General features: G+C 33.3%; 2 protein-coding genes across 2 annotated transcripts in view; both read left to right on the top strand.

The window, feature by feature from the left end:
• The window catches only part of LOC128988951 (transient receptor potential-gamma protein), a 405,047-nt gene that overhangs the window by 116,316 nt on the left and 272,813 nt on the right, over positions 1-15,918 (top strand). The window lies entirely within an intron of this gene.
• LOC128989230 (uncharacterized protein K02A2.6-like) lies at positions 5,750-9,811 on the top strand. Its single transcript, XM_054411103.1, has 3 exons — positions 5,750-5,867; positions 6,264-7,976; positions 8,451-9,811. Exons 1-3 carry the CDS (start codon positions 5,750-5,752, stop codon positions 9,809-9,811), a joined length of 3,192 nt encoding a protein of 1,063 aa, XP_054267078.1.

Below are 15,918 nucleotides of genomic sequence, written 5' to 3'. Positions count from 1 at the left end.
AAATGACACTGGTACAATGACATTGCTAGGTCAAAGAATTGAATGTTGGAACCAGATGTTGTCTTCTGAAAACGTTTTCGAAATACATTCCAATAATGAAACATTTTAATTTCGATAATTCAACATTTACGGGACCGGGAAGGTGTTTGATTACGAAAGATATTTTGATTATCGAAAAGATTAAAAAAATAATGTTAGTTTATAATATGTTGGAGTATTAGGGTTTTAAGTTTTATAGCTTAAGGATTTCTTCACATCAAGCAGATACCTTAGTTTGTCCTCTCCCAAATTCAACTGCAACACGTAGCCTAAATAGTTTTACAGTATGTGCTAAAATTTACAAAATTTTGTAAAATATTTTTTTTTGCCGAGCCTAATTGAGACCATTACTAAAGAATCTTTTATGTAACTTAAATTTTACTTGTAAAAAAAAAACGCTAGGAGAAAATGTTGAAAGTATCACAACACAGTACCAATTTCGTTCATTCAACTAAGTTTGTAAATTTAACTTGAATAAAAAATTGGCTAAAACTGTTTTGATATCGGACATCCATCTTAAACAAGAATGTATCTGTGATATACATTTTCCACAATGACCTATTGATTAGGAACGAGGTTATATCAGGTTATAATTTCACGAACAATTTCTAAAATTATTTATGTAAAGCGTGAAAAACAATGTAAAAAAATATTTCAAATAACAAACCGTATGACTCTGGATTCCAGGTAAGGAAATTAACAACGAGCTTTCAATTCTAACTACATATTTGTAGAAACTTGGGAACTTAGTTGTAACAAGAGATGAGCACAACCTTATAAGGGAAGTAAAGTTCTGACGCTATCTAAATAAACGAGACTTCACAACTAGTTTCTAGTACAATGTACCCTTCAAACGGTTGTTTCAAAAGTTTGTGATTTTACATGTATGTCTACAGATATTCTAACTACATAATTAAATATTGCATGCACAGGTTTAAAATATTTGACATAAGGCTTAGTGTTCTTAATTAAGTATGCTTAATGTTGATGGGTTATACAAGAAGAATTAATTTTGCCTTAGAATCTAATACAGGTGGCAAAGTCTTACAAAAAAATTACTGTGAAATAGTATATTTCGTACCTAGGGCCGAAAATGAGGTTTTGCCGGCTCTAGATTCTCGACTTCGTCTCGAACTTAAATCGATCGAGAGCTGCAAAACCATTTCGGTCCGTGGTACGAACGCTATTTTTCACCACACTATACCCTATTACCACTATTCACCACTATAATAATGCACACTGATAGTCAACACAACTACAACTTTAAGGTTATGTGAAAAAATAATTTGAGGAATCAGCAAAAATAAAAAATAAATAGTTGCCAGGCAACGGTGACAATAACACAATTCTATTGCAATGCTATGGATTTTGCATGTTTTAAGTAAGTAAGCGGACAGCTGATTTTGCGGCCCCGGCCTGTAAAAACCTACTCGGTCACCAAATTACGATGACAGCTGGCATGGACAGCAAAATGTAACTTTCAGCCACCAATTAATGTATGTAATACAGCCAAAAACATCATAGTGTGGTGAAAAAAATATTTATAAACACAAATGGTTTTTTTACAATAAACACTAAATAAATTGATTTTTTGCCAGTGATTAAAATTTACCGTTTGATCTTCAAAAACTAGTAGTACTTGAGTAAGCTGAATATAACTTCATCCATAACAATAAAATAAATAAATATTGTTAATAAAGAAAGGTATGTAGCTTTTAAATAAAAAAAAATATAATTGTTTGTATATATTATTAACTAGCATTTTAATTGTCTTTGCCATACTTGAAATAGTAAAATAAAAAGTCTTATAGTAATTTTAATGTTATCTTTTCTTTCATTAGAAAAGTGCAAACACGATTCAGACATACGTTGGTTTTATAAAAATGTAATAAACACTTATTATATAAAGTTTGTTTCACAGATTTTAAACGTTAATTAAAAACTGTTGATAACTATGACAATATATTAGGTTCATGCAACAAATAAAAGATGAACGAAATGTTGGTGTCTTTGGATGAAATATAAACCTTTTCAATTCATGTTTTAATTGCTCCCATTGCACTTTAATTCCATTACGACCGAACTCCGAGTTAAAGTGCTATCACTTCTCGCCAGCAATTATTTGTGTTCCAGATTTTCAGATTTATCCTACTGAAGTTATTGATTATGTCTGCAACGTTAAAATAGGTTGTATTTTACGTAAAAAACTAGAAATAATAAAAAGTGATTATTGTTTGCGCTTGAAAGATGAGATAAGAAAAATATATAAAATTCGTAATAACTATTATATCTTATTATTGTTACTTGAAATCTTTAAGAGTTTTGTGAAGAAAAACTGTTAAAATTTAGGATAGACCAACTGTGCCAATATTCTTTATCCAAAGATGTTGAAATTCCAAACGTATCTTCCAGCTGAAATCTGCTTAAAAAGCAATTTATTATATTACTCTTTTATTCTATGACTTTTGTTAACTGATATTTTAAAAGGACTAAACTCAAGTTGTCTTCTCTGTTATTTCTTTATCTTTAGTGAATAATGTGGTGTATACATGTATATATAATTTATGTGTATACATATATATATATATATATTTATATATAAAGTATATATATATTTAACTGGAAGTAACCACTAAAATTGTTTATTTTATATAGTTTTGTTGGTCTTGACCATTTAATAAACAAATAAAATACCAAAACTACAACCTAAAAATGTATCATTAGGTAGTTGATATTTGCTATATATAAACTTACCAATTTTACTATTACAAATTAAACTAATTAGGAACAAAAAGTAACAATGTTTAAAAAAAAAAAAAAATACAGTTTTGGTAGTTGTGAATTTAAATTTTGTATCATTTGACTATGTTATTATGTCTACAATCCAAAAATATTCCAATATTCTTTTAAACTATGTACGTTAAAACCTCAAGTAAATCCCAATTTAATAAAACGTTGAAATTAAACTACAACAGTTTAGTTGGCCGTATGTAATGCTCAAATAGCGTTATCTAGGTAAAAATAGTCTTTATTAATTGATTTCACTAACTTGGAAGTAAGCCAATTATTTTTTATAATCTCTGCTAATATATTTGTTTTTGAAGCTTAAACGTTCAAAAGCTAGTACCTTTTCAACACTTGGACACTAATTAATACTAAGTTAGATGTTTTAACATGCGAGTGTACACATAAATACCAATGTTAGTTCAATTTGCACGATTAACCTGAGTTCTATGCCTCATAAGTCATATGAGGCTCTATAAGACATATTAAAAAATGCCAAAATACCATGCGACTTTTTGAAAAAACAAACCTTTAGGTCTGACACAGTTCAGTTCAGGGACAGTAGGTAGACTTTGATTGGACACGTGATTTGGATACAAAACACGTGACGTCAGCATTCATATAGATAGTATGTAGATAGTCTAGATAGCAGAATGATCATGAAAACTCAGCAAGAAATATAAGTGAAAAGTAACAACCTTATCGTGCAACCTAAGCAGATAAGGGGGAATAAAATGTCACCAGTGAAGTCTGTGAAAATGGTCTGTGTTTTTAAGGACTAGCATTATCGTATGATGTTTCATTGAAGTTTCTGTTTAAAGTAGTGGGTACGGAAACCATCGTAATGGTTTTTAACATTGCATGGCTTGATTACAAGAAAAGGCATCAAGAATCTTATCAAATAGTTTAAGGAAATATTGTCCCAGACTTGTGTTATCAATCGTCCAACGTTAAAATGTAACTCTTAATTTATCCACGGAAAAGAAAAACTCCTCAAGTTGCCAATTGTAAAAGATTTTTTTATATTGGCAGTATTGATTCTAGAGTTAACTAATGAGTTCGATTGAGAATTAAATATAAAACATTTAGCCATTCATAAATGCAAATCTCCAATAACTTTTTGAATAGTTAGCTGTAAAATAAGTCCGTAGGCGTTCAACAATGGGTCGAACCCTCTTAAAAGAGGCGTTAGATGAGACTTCAATGAAAAACTGTTTTTTACCCTTTGTTGAAAATTATGTAGCAAATAGCTTAAATAAAATATTTTAAGCTAAGGACCTAAAAAATGAAGCGGTTTGTAATATAATTCTACCTACTATAGGGGAATTTTACAAGTTTACATTATAAATGTGATGATATTCCAGTTTTAAAATATAGTTTCAATCAAAAATATTCAAGCAAATCAGTAAATTAATTTTATAAGTATTTATAATTTAATGAATTTAATAACAAATTAGTCATTCCAATTCAGTATCAGATAAGTTAATAAGTAAGTTCAAGACCAAATCGTGGAATGACTTTAAAATTAAATGAAAGATACTACCCCTTATAGAACACTAAACCCATATGTGTATTTGTATGAGGCCTTTTAACTATCCGTTTTGCTCGATTACATTCAAAATTAAATTAATAAACAATCTCCTTAATACCTAGAAATATAAAAATATTATATAAAAAAACATATTGTTATTATAAAAAAGATAAAAAAGAATCGAAAGTATTATAAATTATAAAATCAATTAAGCTATAGGTTATTTTGAATGCAAAGAATTATTTTAAACGATGTACGAATTAGGAGTTGGATGATGTAATTGTGAAGTTTAGTGGGGAAATCAGCCTACTGGAGATGTTCTAGTCCTCTTCAGCTAAGGGTAGTTTCGTTATTAATATTCCTAACAGTAACGGCTGCAGCGTCCAATGTATGTAATAAACAACAGAGCCGTAAAACTAAACATAGCCCCGTGCAATACTTCAAAATATTTTATCGTTATAAAATTAAACATTTGAGCTTTATTATGACAAAACAGTTAGACAAATTATATGATTGAGATATAGAAACAAAGGGAGGAACGGATATGAACGTAAGGTAGGAAATGTATACTCTGTATGTATGCATATTAAACATTTCACTATTTCCTGTTAAACAAATTTGAGTTGAGAAGTTTTAAACTAAATAATAAGTAATATAATAAAGAAGACGTGTGCTGAATCAGGTACTGCAGGACACAGCTGGGCCAAACTTGCACACAATGAAAGTATGGCAGTTAAAGTCCAACAATTGTGCACCTGCTGCATAAGTGACAACACCTGCGAGAGAAAACTTTGCCACAGGACTGGTGATGGTGTGAATAGATCGATACTTTATTCCGTCAAAAATTACCAAAAACACAAAAATTCCATAATTTATTTGTTATAGATAAAATATATACAGAGTGACAGTTTTAAGTCTTAGGTCGACTTTATAACTTTAAAACAAAAAGATATATCTCAACCAAATTTGTAATTTAATGGTTGTAGTAAGCTACTTTTTTACGTGGTGATTAGATGTCACCTATGGGGGACGACCAATGGGAAAAAGTTGTTAGTAATCTTAAATAAGCCCAGGTTGATTGCTAAGTCAAATTTAAGGTCCTATTGAACTAAAAACAATGCCGCAAACCGGATTTCAAATAAGCAGCCGAGCAAAAATTACAGCTATCAAAATGTACACAAAAAGTAGCTTTACTATTAGGGACCTGTTGTATTAAGTCTGTTCTTTTATCATGTGTTTAAATATGTTTGTTGTCAGATGTTTTTGTAAACATTAGTTTAGTTTGAAAATAGAGTTTGTTCAAGCAAGATGTGTGAATAATATTCTTGTATAAGAAATAGAACATGGTGGCAGCTTAGTGGATTTTTTATCGAACAAAGTCTAAAACCACGCATGATGTCAAGTAAGGGCAGAAAAAAACGAAATACTCGTAGGCAAAGGTATGAGGACAATGAGGAGGATGCCCAAAGTGAATTCAACTACATGTCAGAAAGGGATTCTAGAAAGACTGAAGGTGAGTCACTAGGTTTTGCATTGGGACAGACAAACCGAGAAAATAATGCAGTAATGTGTACTCCTACTCCTATGATAAATCTGACGTTACCAACTCCAGATACCTTCTCTTTTACTCCGAATGAGTGGCATTCCTGGAGGAATCGCTTTCAAAGGTATAGACGGGGGTGCGGTCTAGATAGCACTTCCGACGCTCGGCAAATCGATGTACTTTTGTTTACAATGGGTAGTAGGAGTGAAGATATTTTCGATTCGTTTTCACCAAAACCGAATACTTATGACGAGGCTCTTCGGGCCTTTGATGCATACTTTGTGCCAAGACGAAATATCATTTATGAGAGAACAAAATTTCTGAGACACAAGCAAGGGAGTGATCCATCTGAAAAATTCATAACAGATTTGCATGGTCTTGCAAAAACGTGTGCATGGGGTGAACTGAACGATGAGATGGTGCTTCTGGTCCTCATTATTGGTATGAAAGATGAGGCTCTAAGTGATAGACTCCAGCTGGACTCTCAATTGACTCTGGAGAAGGCGATTAATACCTTGCGCCAACACGAGGAGCTAGAACGCCAAAAACGTGAGCTCGCCAATACTAATGTTTTTATGGTGAATCAAACGTCAATACAAGTCGGTAAAACAAATCTGTCTGAAAGAGCTGGTGAACAGAAATTCACCGAGGATGCTATGAGAAAAAAGTGCAGGAAATGTGGTTATAACTGGCACGGATCACTGGCCGAATGCCCTGCTAGGAAAGCCAAATGTGACAAATGTTCCGAGATTGGACATTTTTTTCGATGTTGTCCCTCCCGCGAAAAGTGGATGAGAAAAAACAAAAACGTTGTTAAGGAAATCGAACAGCAAGATTCAGACAGTGGTTATCAACAGGTTCCTGAGATTTTCATAGGGAATATAGACAGCAGTGACAAAGCCTGGGTCCAGGAGGTAAAAGCAAGCTGTGGAAACCAAGATTTAGGTCTTATAAAATTTAAACTTGACACAGCAGCTGATGTAACCATGATTCCAGTAGGAGTTCTTGGTGATTTTATTAAGACTCTGCCTCTAGGAAAGTGCAAATCCCCTGTGTTTAGCGCAAAGAAGAAAGAACGAATCAATATTTTGGGAACTTTAAGGCTAAAGCTTGAACATAAGGGTGTATCAGTTTATGATCTTGCGTATATTTCTGAGGAGATCACTGTTCCACTTCTTAGCAGACGTTCCTGTGAAGAGCTGAACCTGGTGAGGAGAATCTTTTCTGTAGATTCACATGATATTGACTGGGCTACTAAGTATCCTAATTTATTTCAAGGGCTGGGAAATATGAAAGGAGAGTACAAGATTGAAATGAAGGAGAATGCAGTTCCTTACGCTATATCCACCCCCAGAGTTGTACCAATACCTTTAAAAACGAAGGTGAAAGAGCAGTTAGACGATATGCTTGAGAAAGGAGTGATTGTTCCAGTTGAACACGCGACTGATTGGTGCGCACCAATGGTAGTTTGCGCAAAAAAGGGAGGTGGGGTTAGGATCTGCGTAGACCTATCCAAACTCAACAACAGTGTGAAACGTCGGTTTTATCCTATCCCAAAGATCGAACTTTCATTGGCCGAGATCGCGGGAGCCAAGTACTTCAGCAAGATCGATGCGAATTCCGGGTTCTGGCAACTGAACCTTGCAGAGGAGTCACAAGATTACACAACGTTTATCACCCCTTTTGGGAGGTATAAATTCCGTAAGTTACCTTTTGGAATTACGTCCGCTCCTGAAGAGTTTCAGCGCCGCATGTCAAAAGCTTTAGAAGGGGCAAAGAACTGTTTAGTGCACATTGATGACTGTCTGATATGGGGAAGAACGAAAGAAGAACACGACGAGTGTCTTAGGGCCGTTCTAGAGAGAGTGCAAGCTAATGGAATCACCTTGAATAAGCAGAAGTCGGAGTTCTGCAAGAAGACTGTGACATTTCTGGGGTTTGTGCTGTCTAAGGACGGAATCAAGCCTGATCCAAGCAAGGTACAAGCGATTGTGGACTTACCAGCTCCAAGAAACGCTAATGAAGTACAAAGATTCATGGGCATGATCACTTTTCTGGCAAAATTTATTCCGAACCGCAGTGAGATTTTGGAGCCAATTACGAGCTTGTTAAAGACTAAAAACGATTTCCTTTGGGGACCAGCTCAAGAAAACGCTTTTGTCACAGTAAAACAGATTTTATCATCAGAGCCATGTTTGACTGTTTACGATCCGCAAAAACCCTCGATTCTTTCTTGCGATGCTTCAAAAAAAGGTCTTGGAGCGGTTTTACTTCAAGTTGAAGGAGAAAACAAGAAACCTGTGGCATATATATCTCGGACTCTAACGCCTGCTGAAGAAAACTATAGTAACATTGAGAGAGAAGCGCTTGCGTGCACATGGGCAAGTGACCGTTTGAAATGTTTCCTGATGGGTAAAATGTACACAATTGAGACCGACCACAAACCGCTTGTCTCAATTTTCAAAACACAAAATTTGGACGAGCTCTCACCGAGGCTACAGCGGTTCCGAATGCGTATGATGAGATACGATTATCGCATGACCTGGACCCCAGGAAAAGACCTTGCCATAGCAGATCTACTATCAAGAAGTCCTATTCCGGCTGACGAAGATGGCGAATTGACCGAAGAAGTGGAAGCCTTCGTCCACGAAATCAGTCTGATTAGTATAAACACTACAGATGAAAATGTGACAAAGGTACTTCACTCACAAATGAGAGATCCAATCTGTGCACAACTTAAGTTACAAATTTTAGACGAATGGCCTGTAAAATCAAGTTTACCTAATGAGATTCAAGAGTACTTTAATGTGAAAGACGAGTTAAGTTGTATTGATGGGCTATTGCTTCGAGGAACTCGGATGATAATACCTCAAGAACTACGAGCGGAAATGCTCGAGAGGCTTCACAGTGGACACTTGGGAATCACAAAAACAAGGAAACGTGCTTTGGGAACCATGTGGTGGCCTGGAATTTCTCAAGAAATAGAAAGGAAAATCAAATCGTGTCCAGTGTGTATTCAGAACTCAACTAATCACAGTGAACCATTGATTCCGAGAACTGTCCCGGATTACCCGTGGCAAAATGTGTCTGTTGACTTGTTCAAACACGAAGACAAGTGGTATATGGTTATCGTGGATCACTACTCAAGATACTTTGAAGTCGAGGAAATGCATCGAATGAGGGCTTCAGATGTGATTCGGGTTTGCAAAACCACATTTTCACGTTTTGGAATTCCTCAACGTGTTTATTCAGATAGTGGGACACAATTTCACCATATTGGCTCAAGTGAATTTAAATTGTTTGCAAAGGAGTGGGGGTTCTCCACATTCAGAAGTAGTCCCCACCACCATCAGGGAAATGGGGCAGCTGAAGCAGCTGTGAAAGTAGCAAAAGGGCTAATGAAGAAAAACAAGGATAAATTTGAACTTGCCCTACTTTCTTACCGGACCTCACCTCTTGAAACCGGCTTTTCCCCATCTGAACTTATGTTTGGAAGGAAATTAAGAGACAATCTTCCATCTACTTTGGTTGGAAATCCTGTGGAAAATAAGAATTTTCTTGAGAGGGAGAATAAGTACCAGAATAAGTACAAGATACAATTTGATAAACGACATGGAGCGAGTGGTTTAAGTGAATTAGAAGTTGGAAGCATGGTATGGATCACAGATCTACGTCGACACGGTAAGGTAGTCAGGAAATTGAACGAACCACGTTCCTACCTTGTGGAAACTGACAAGAGAACTATTCGCCGAAACAGGAAGTTCTTAGTTCCTGCACCGTACTACGGAGGAGATGGAATTCTTTCAAACTGTTCATCCATGGTCCTTAATCGTCCATGCAACTCACGTGATCGTCCAGGAGCTGGCACAGTAACCCGTTACGGAAGGTCCATTAAGAAACCGAGGCGGTACTGAGGTTCATAAAGATGTGGACATCTTGAAGCGGGATGTTGTATTAAGTCTGTTCTTTTATCATGTGTTTAAATATGTTTGTTGTCAGATGTTTTTGTAAACATTAGTTTAGTTTGAAAATAGAGTTTGTTCAAGCAAGATGTGTGAATAATATTCTTGTATAAGAAATAGAACAGGACCAGTAATAACAAGCCAAATTTGGTTGTGATATCTCTTTCGTCTTAAAGTCGTCCTAAAACTTAATTGCCACTTTGTATATTATAGAAAACAGGTGCATTTTCGTTCCCAGGGATGCAAAGTCTTCTAATTGACTGAGCTAAAATTTTAAAAGAAAGTAGACGATGAAGCTGGTTACCATTTACACATTTTCAGGACCTGTAAATCCCATTAATCCACAATCAGTTGGTGCCAACATTCAACGTGTTTTGAAGTCTATAATTAACAAACATGTAATAAATAATAAAAAGAAGTAGGACTCTTTGGTTTTATTTGTAAAGGGGAACGTCTATCAGATATTAAAAGGTTATAATCAAAATAACTTATTTTGCACTTACATTTTTATTTCTTATTTTATAGCTTTGTAAGTCAAACTTAAAGTAAATCGTTATGAGTAAACCATAGAGTTATTTCACCACCATTGCAAACAATCAAGTGCACATGATTTTATGACGTTAGTATGATGAAATATGTTGCTATTTTTGTGTTATCGCAGTTTCGCCAGCTTGAAGGTAGTATGTTTGTTCTCAAGAATAAGAATACTAAAAATACTAAGGAAGGTAGTAATCTTGAGAAAAAGGCAAAGTTCTTGAGGGAACGTTTTTGAGAATAATAATACTATTTGGAGATTACAAACTACTAACTCAAGAACACGGGCAACGAAAAAAGTATTTAGCCTAATATAAATATGTTGCATTTCAAAATTAAAGTTGCGTACAATTCTAGACACATATATCATTGAACTGTACTAATTATACCATAAAACAAAAGGTTATCGGTAAAAAGCTGCAAGTTCAGGATTTTGACGGTTCCCCTAATATGTTTAAAAGGCCAACGAACTAAAGCCTACATAATAAAACTTTAACATTGTTAGTTTTATTGCTCTGATAGCATTTTTGAACGAGGGAACCACATCAAAACGATGCTATTGGAGTTTGGACTGTGATATAAGGGGGCTAATCGAAACAACATTGTGCTTAATCCAGCAATGCCATAACCGATAGTACTAATGATGACGTTATGCAATCAGAGTCCTGTGGTGTGTGTTGTGTTCGTGCAGCAAACTACCTATGTATAACCTATCGCTAATGAAATACTTTGTAAAGTTCAACATTTCCAGAAACTTTCATAGCTATCAGTACGCCTTATGACATTCGAGGTAAAACAATCAATAAAAAAAAAAGAAATGTAGCAAAAGATCTACATAGAGAATCGTTTTGAAACAATAATTATAAGTTGGTTTACTAAAGAGTTTCGTTTTTAAGGTCGATCGGACAAAATACCTAACTTGAGTTTAAACCCTAGATCTGGCGGTCATTTTATTCACCAGTGGCGGGCATATTTTGGTGCTTTTGTAGTGGTACCATATATTTTGCCACAGAACATTTATTTGTGAATATAAGTACACACATATACATATTTTCTGTTTCAGTGATAAATTTAGAATATAATAATATAAAAATAATTTTTTCCTAGCAATGCGTTTAGGCGTAGTAGCAAAAGGTTTGCAAATTTTTGGATTATGCAAATTAGAAATTTCAAAAGCAACCCACAAGAAAACTACAAAATAATTTTTTTAGACATTTGATCTAAATGTAAAGGTTGTGTGAAATATGATTCCCTACGTAGAAATATCAATGTTTTTTAAATACTCATAAAAATAAAATTATAAAAAAATAAATTCTACATATACATTTTATTTTTTGAAAAACTACAAAACTTTTTTTGTCACCTAGGAAATAATAGAATGCATCAACAAAATTTTATAAAATGATACTGTACAATACGAAATAAAAGACCTTTCTGAAAATATATAGTTATATGTAGTTGAATTCTAAAATTTCAAAGAAATTTACGTCGGAATGTAAAATTTCGAAGATTTTTTTACGAAAACATAATTTTTATGACATTTTTAAAAACAAATAAAATTTTTACAATCAACCTCATAGATTCAGAGGTAATTGTAGGGAACTTATTGTAGTTTCAGAATATGTACTAATATTGTATACAATTTAATTGACAATCGCCAAAAACAGCTGTTTTTGTAGTCAGGTGACCAAAACTTTCCACCGCCAAAATCTATTTTGAACGCTCTAGTTTTTCAAACTATGTTTCTCGCTACATAATACTCGCTCAATAATGTTTTATATATGAAAATGAATCCTCAGAATCTCATCTTTCTAATGGTATAAGATTCATTGCGGTTTAAAATTGTTTTAGTATTTTAACAATAGAAAGTTCCGGACCATGTCGTTCTGGTCCCTAGGGGACCACCGCCACTGAGAACTCAACATTTTCTGGTCCCCTAGGGACCAACGCCAGATCAAGGGTTAAATTAATTTGTACAATACGCGGTACTGAAAATCTCCACAGAATACAAACAGTTTTTTATTAATCTTTCTTATCTGCAATTTGAACGGGGAATTCTCCTCCTGACCATATAAAATCCCTTGAAAACCGTACGAGGTTTGGGGCAGAGATAAAATCTATTGTATTGAGCAGCAGGCCTGAGTGAGTCTCTGGCGCTGGTGTGGCGGGTTGTTGGCTTGTGTGAATGGACTTTTTAGGATTACTAAATTTAATTTCTTCATGTTTACTTATTTATTTACTTTAAATTATTTCATTTTATTTATGTAAGTGAATAGTTTTATTTATCTTTTAGAGGTTATATGGTAGAGAGGACTTGCAAGTCCTAACTACGCCTCTTAAATAAAGCCATTTTCATTTCAGAATACGTCTTTTCGAGGTACAAAGCTTTGACTTGGTGCTTTTAAAAGTCAATATGCATCAGTCTTTTAGCTACCAAAGAAATCCATGTTTTTACCCTATTTAGGATTAATCACATTGACGGAATTAAAACAGTTTTTCAAAACATTCTGTCATTTCTGGCACATAGTGAAAGGAATACAAAAATATAACTTTATAAAGTTACATGTTATGATAGGGGTATCCAATGGTTGTAGAACACTGTTTTATACAATATACAGTGTGATTTAATTATTTAACTTACTTATTATATTCTGCTTTATCGATCCGTAACATGACTATTGTTACCATTTTCAACTTGATCCACTATCTCACACTAATTTACTAATAGAAGATGATTGTTTAAATCCAATGCCTACCTTGGATCCAATTTGTTTATTTTGGAGACCTAGATTTCAACTTAATTAGGTGTCCTTTCAAGGCCATATCAGAGGCTATATCTAAAATAAGATAAAACGAATATTTTTATAATTATGTGTTACATGCATTTAATGAATATTTACAACTCTCTGAACCACTTAAAATGCATCATTTTCCTAACTAATTAAATCAAAAACTATTTTAGTCAAACAATCAATAGATCTTGAATTGTCACACAAAGTATTTTTAATTAGTTATTAAAACGGAATATTCTAAATGTCCTAACAAAACCTAGTGTGTTCATTTATTAGAATCAATCTGTAGTAATTTTGTAGGAGCAAGAGGTACCAAAACTAAAAAAAAATATTGTAAACGAAATAAAACATAAAATAAATAATCCATTCGTTTCAAAGACAATAGATTGCCGCATTACTTTGTTCAGCATAATGTTGACGACGCTAGAGGGGTGGGGGGAGGGGGGGATTTAAGGATCGACAAGGATGGAGAGGGTATGAATCCTCCCCTGTGAATTACTACTTTCAATCTATTTCTGACATGATACGACCATCTTTCGCGCCAGGCATTTACTTGAGTGATTGTTCTGTGTTTTATCAGCATAAATATTTTGCTTACAAATTTATAATTTGTAGGCCTTAATGATGACTCAATATATAGTTGTACAATCTACAAGGTTTAGGTAGAGGATGTTTTGTTTGTGTATCTATATAAAATAGGTTTATTGCATGAGGTATACTTTGAGAAGTTAAAAGCTGGGTCAAGTTAAATCAAAATGGGAAATATTTAAAAAAAATTTCATTCTTGATTTTTTCTTTATTTTGACCCAAGGAATTACTAAGTAAATTATGTCCCCGCCGTTTTTGAACACCCTGTATCGAAACAAGGTATCTTAGTGAATTCCAGACGGAGTTAAGATGTAGGATGTAGCTTAGTGAACAGAAGACAGTCGCCCATCATTAGTTGATGAAGGTAAATAACCAAGAAACGATAAAATCTGGGCACATTTAATTATCATTATAACAGTTTTCATTGTCCCGCTGATTTATTTCACTAAACATTATACCATGTTATTAATTAATCAATTGTTTTTTGCTAAATCAAAAGATATAGTTTTATGATTAATACATATTTGTAGGTTTTTTTTTTTCAAATATAAAAATTTATTAATCTGGGTTCAGTAATATGAAATTTGCGGCAACAAGTTACTTTACTTGTATTTTACTTCACAATGGTTGGCATTTTAAAATTCGGAATGAATGTAATTTTTTTTCTCTAAAATGGATTCTTCTTCATATACAAAAAATTTGCCCAAACTGTGCCATAATAGTTTATATTCAGATTGATTAGTTCAATAATGGTTCAATGCTGACTTTATTCAGGATGATTTTGATTTAATTTATACTAAACGAGAATTCACTTCATGCCTTCATTCACTTCAAGCACCTTAATCCTTACATTGTTCCTCCAATTTAATATGGCAATCTGCTTACCCTCCTTAAACATTTTTTGAAAGGGTTTCGTCATTTAATACATTTTGAATCATTACAACTAACTATCATTTGTAGTTTTAAAAAGTGTACTTAAACCATTATTAGAACAATTAATTCTAAAAATGAGTTCAAAGTTTGTTATTTCATTTTCTAAATATCTTTTCGAAAACTGTTTCTTTAAAGTGGTACATCTATAACCATGACTCAGAATGAAGATTACACCATAGAGTGCCAAAACAAATTATACTACTTGTTATTTATTATGTAAATTATTTAGAACGAAATTGTTGTTTACAGTATTTATTGTGTATTTACTTGTATTAATTGTGTGTTTATTTTTTATATCTTGTGCAGTAATAATCATAAAATAAAACATTTTCTTAGCACACTATTTATGAGTTTAAGCTTAACGTTGGCTGTAGACAAAATAGTTAATAGTATTTAATACAAAACATTAACCTACAGGATGAATATGTATCAACGCAAATAATGCTGATCAAACTGATACAAAATCATGATGGACGGTCTCCGAGAACTATATCTGCTGTTTATATTTGGGTTTTCACCGTTGTACCACATAGGAGCATGTTAAATTGTATTAGGTGAACAGTAATGTTTTATTTTCATATCAAAATCTGACTTATGTGTGTGTGATTTCAGGTATTGGTGATATCAAATGCACATACACGTAAGTTATAAAAACAGGTTACGATTTTTTAAAATTGTAAAGTGTATCTTTTTGTTCGTGTAGGTAGTACGCAGTGCTACAAAGTTTTTGGATTTGTTTAACATTTTGTTTGGAAAGTAAGCTAGTGTACCTCAAAATATTTCAAAACATATTTCTTTTTATAGTAGTTTTCATCACTAGGAGCGGAAGTGGCTCTTTTTGGTACGCAATCGTAAATCAAAAAGAGTACCAAAAAGAGCTACTTTCGTTCCTAAAGATAAACAACTATATTCATCATACTGTAGAAATAAGCTTCTAATCGTTATAAAATTGTACCACAAATTTCAGGTTACAAAAGGCCGTCATCTATGTTTACAAACATAGATGTATATTAATCATTACTGTTGTTTACAAACATAACATAAAAAATTATGTAGTAAGTAGTATTTCTATTATGCACTGATAAAAGTTTGAGGTTATCGAAATGAAAAGTTCACCATATTTTTTTTCTGTTCCCTCTTTGAAATTACCTGTAATAGTATATTTCGTACCTAGGGCCGAAAATGAGGTTTTGCCGGCTTAAGATCGGTTTT

The sequence above is a fragment of the Macrosteles quadrilineatus genome, unplaced genomic scaffold (genome assembly GCF_028750875.1).
Source record: "Macrosteles quadrilineatus isolate MER2022 unplaced genomic scaffold, UCM_ALF_1.0 Scaffold_3__2_contigs__length_128488019, whole genome shotgun sequence".
In the NCBI taxonomy this organism is placed as follows: Eukaryota; Metazoa; Arthropoda; class Insecta; order Hemiptera; family Cicadellidae; genus Macrosteles; species Macrosteles quadrilineatus.
Note: the sequence above shows the minus strand (reverse complement) of the source record. Positions and strands in the feature narration are given on the sequence as shown.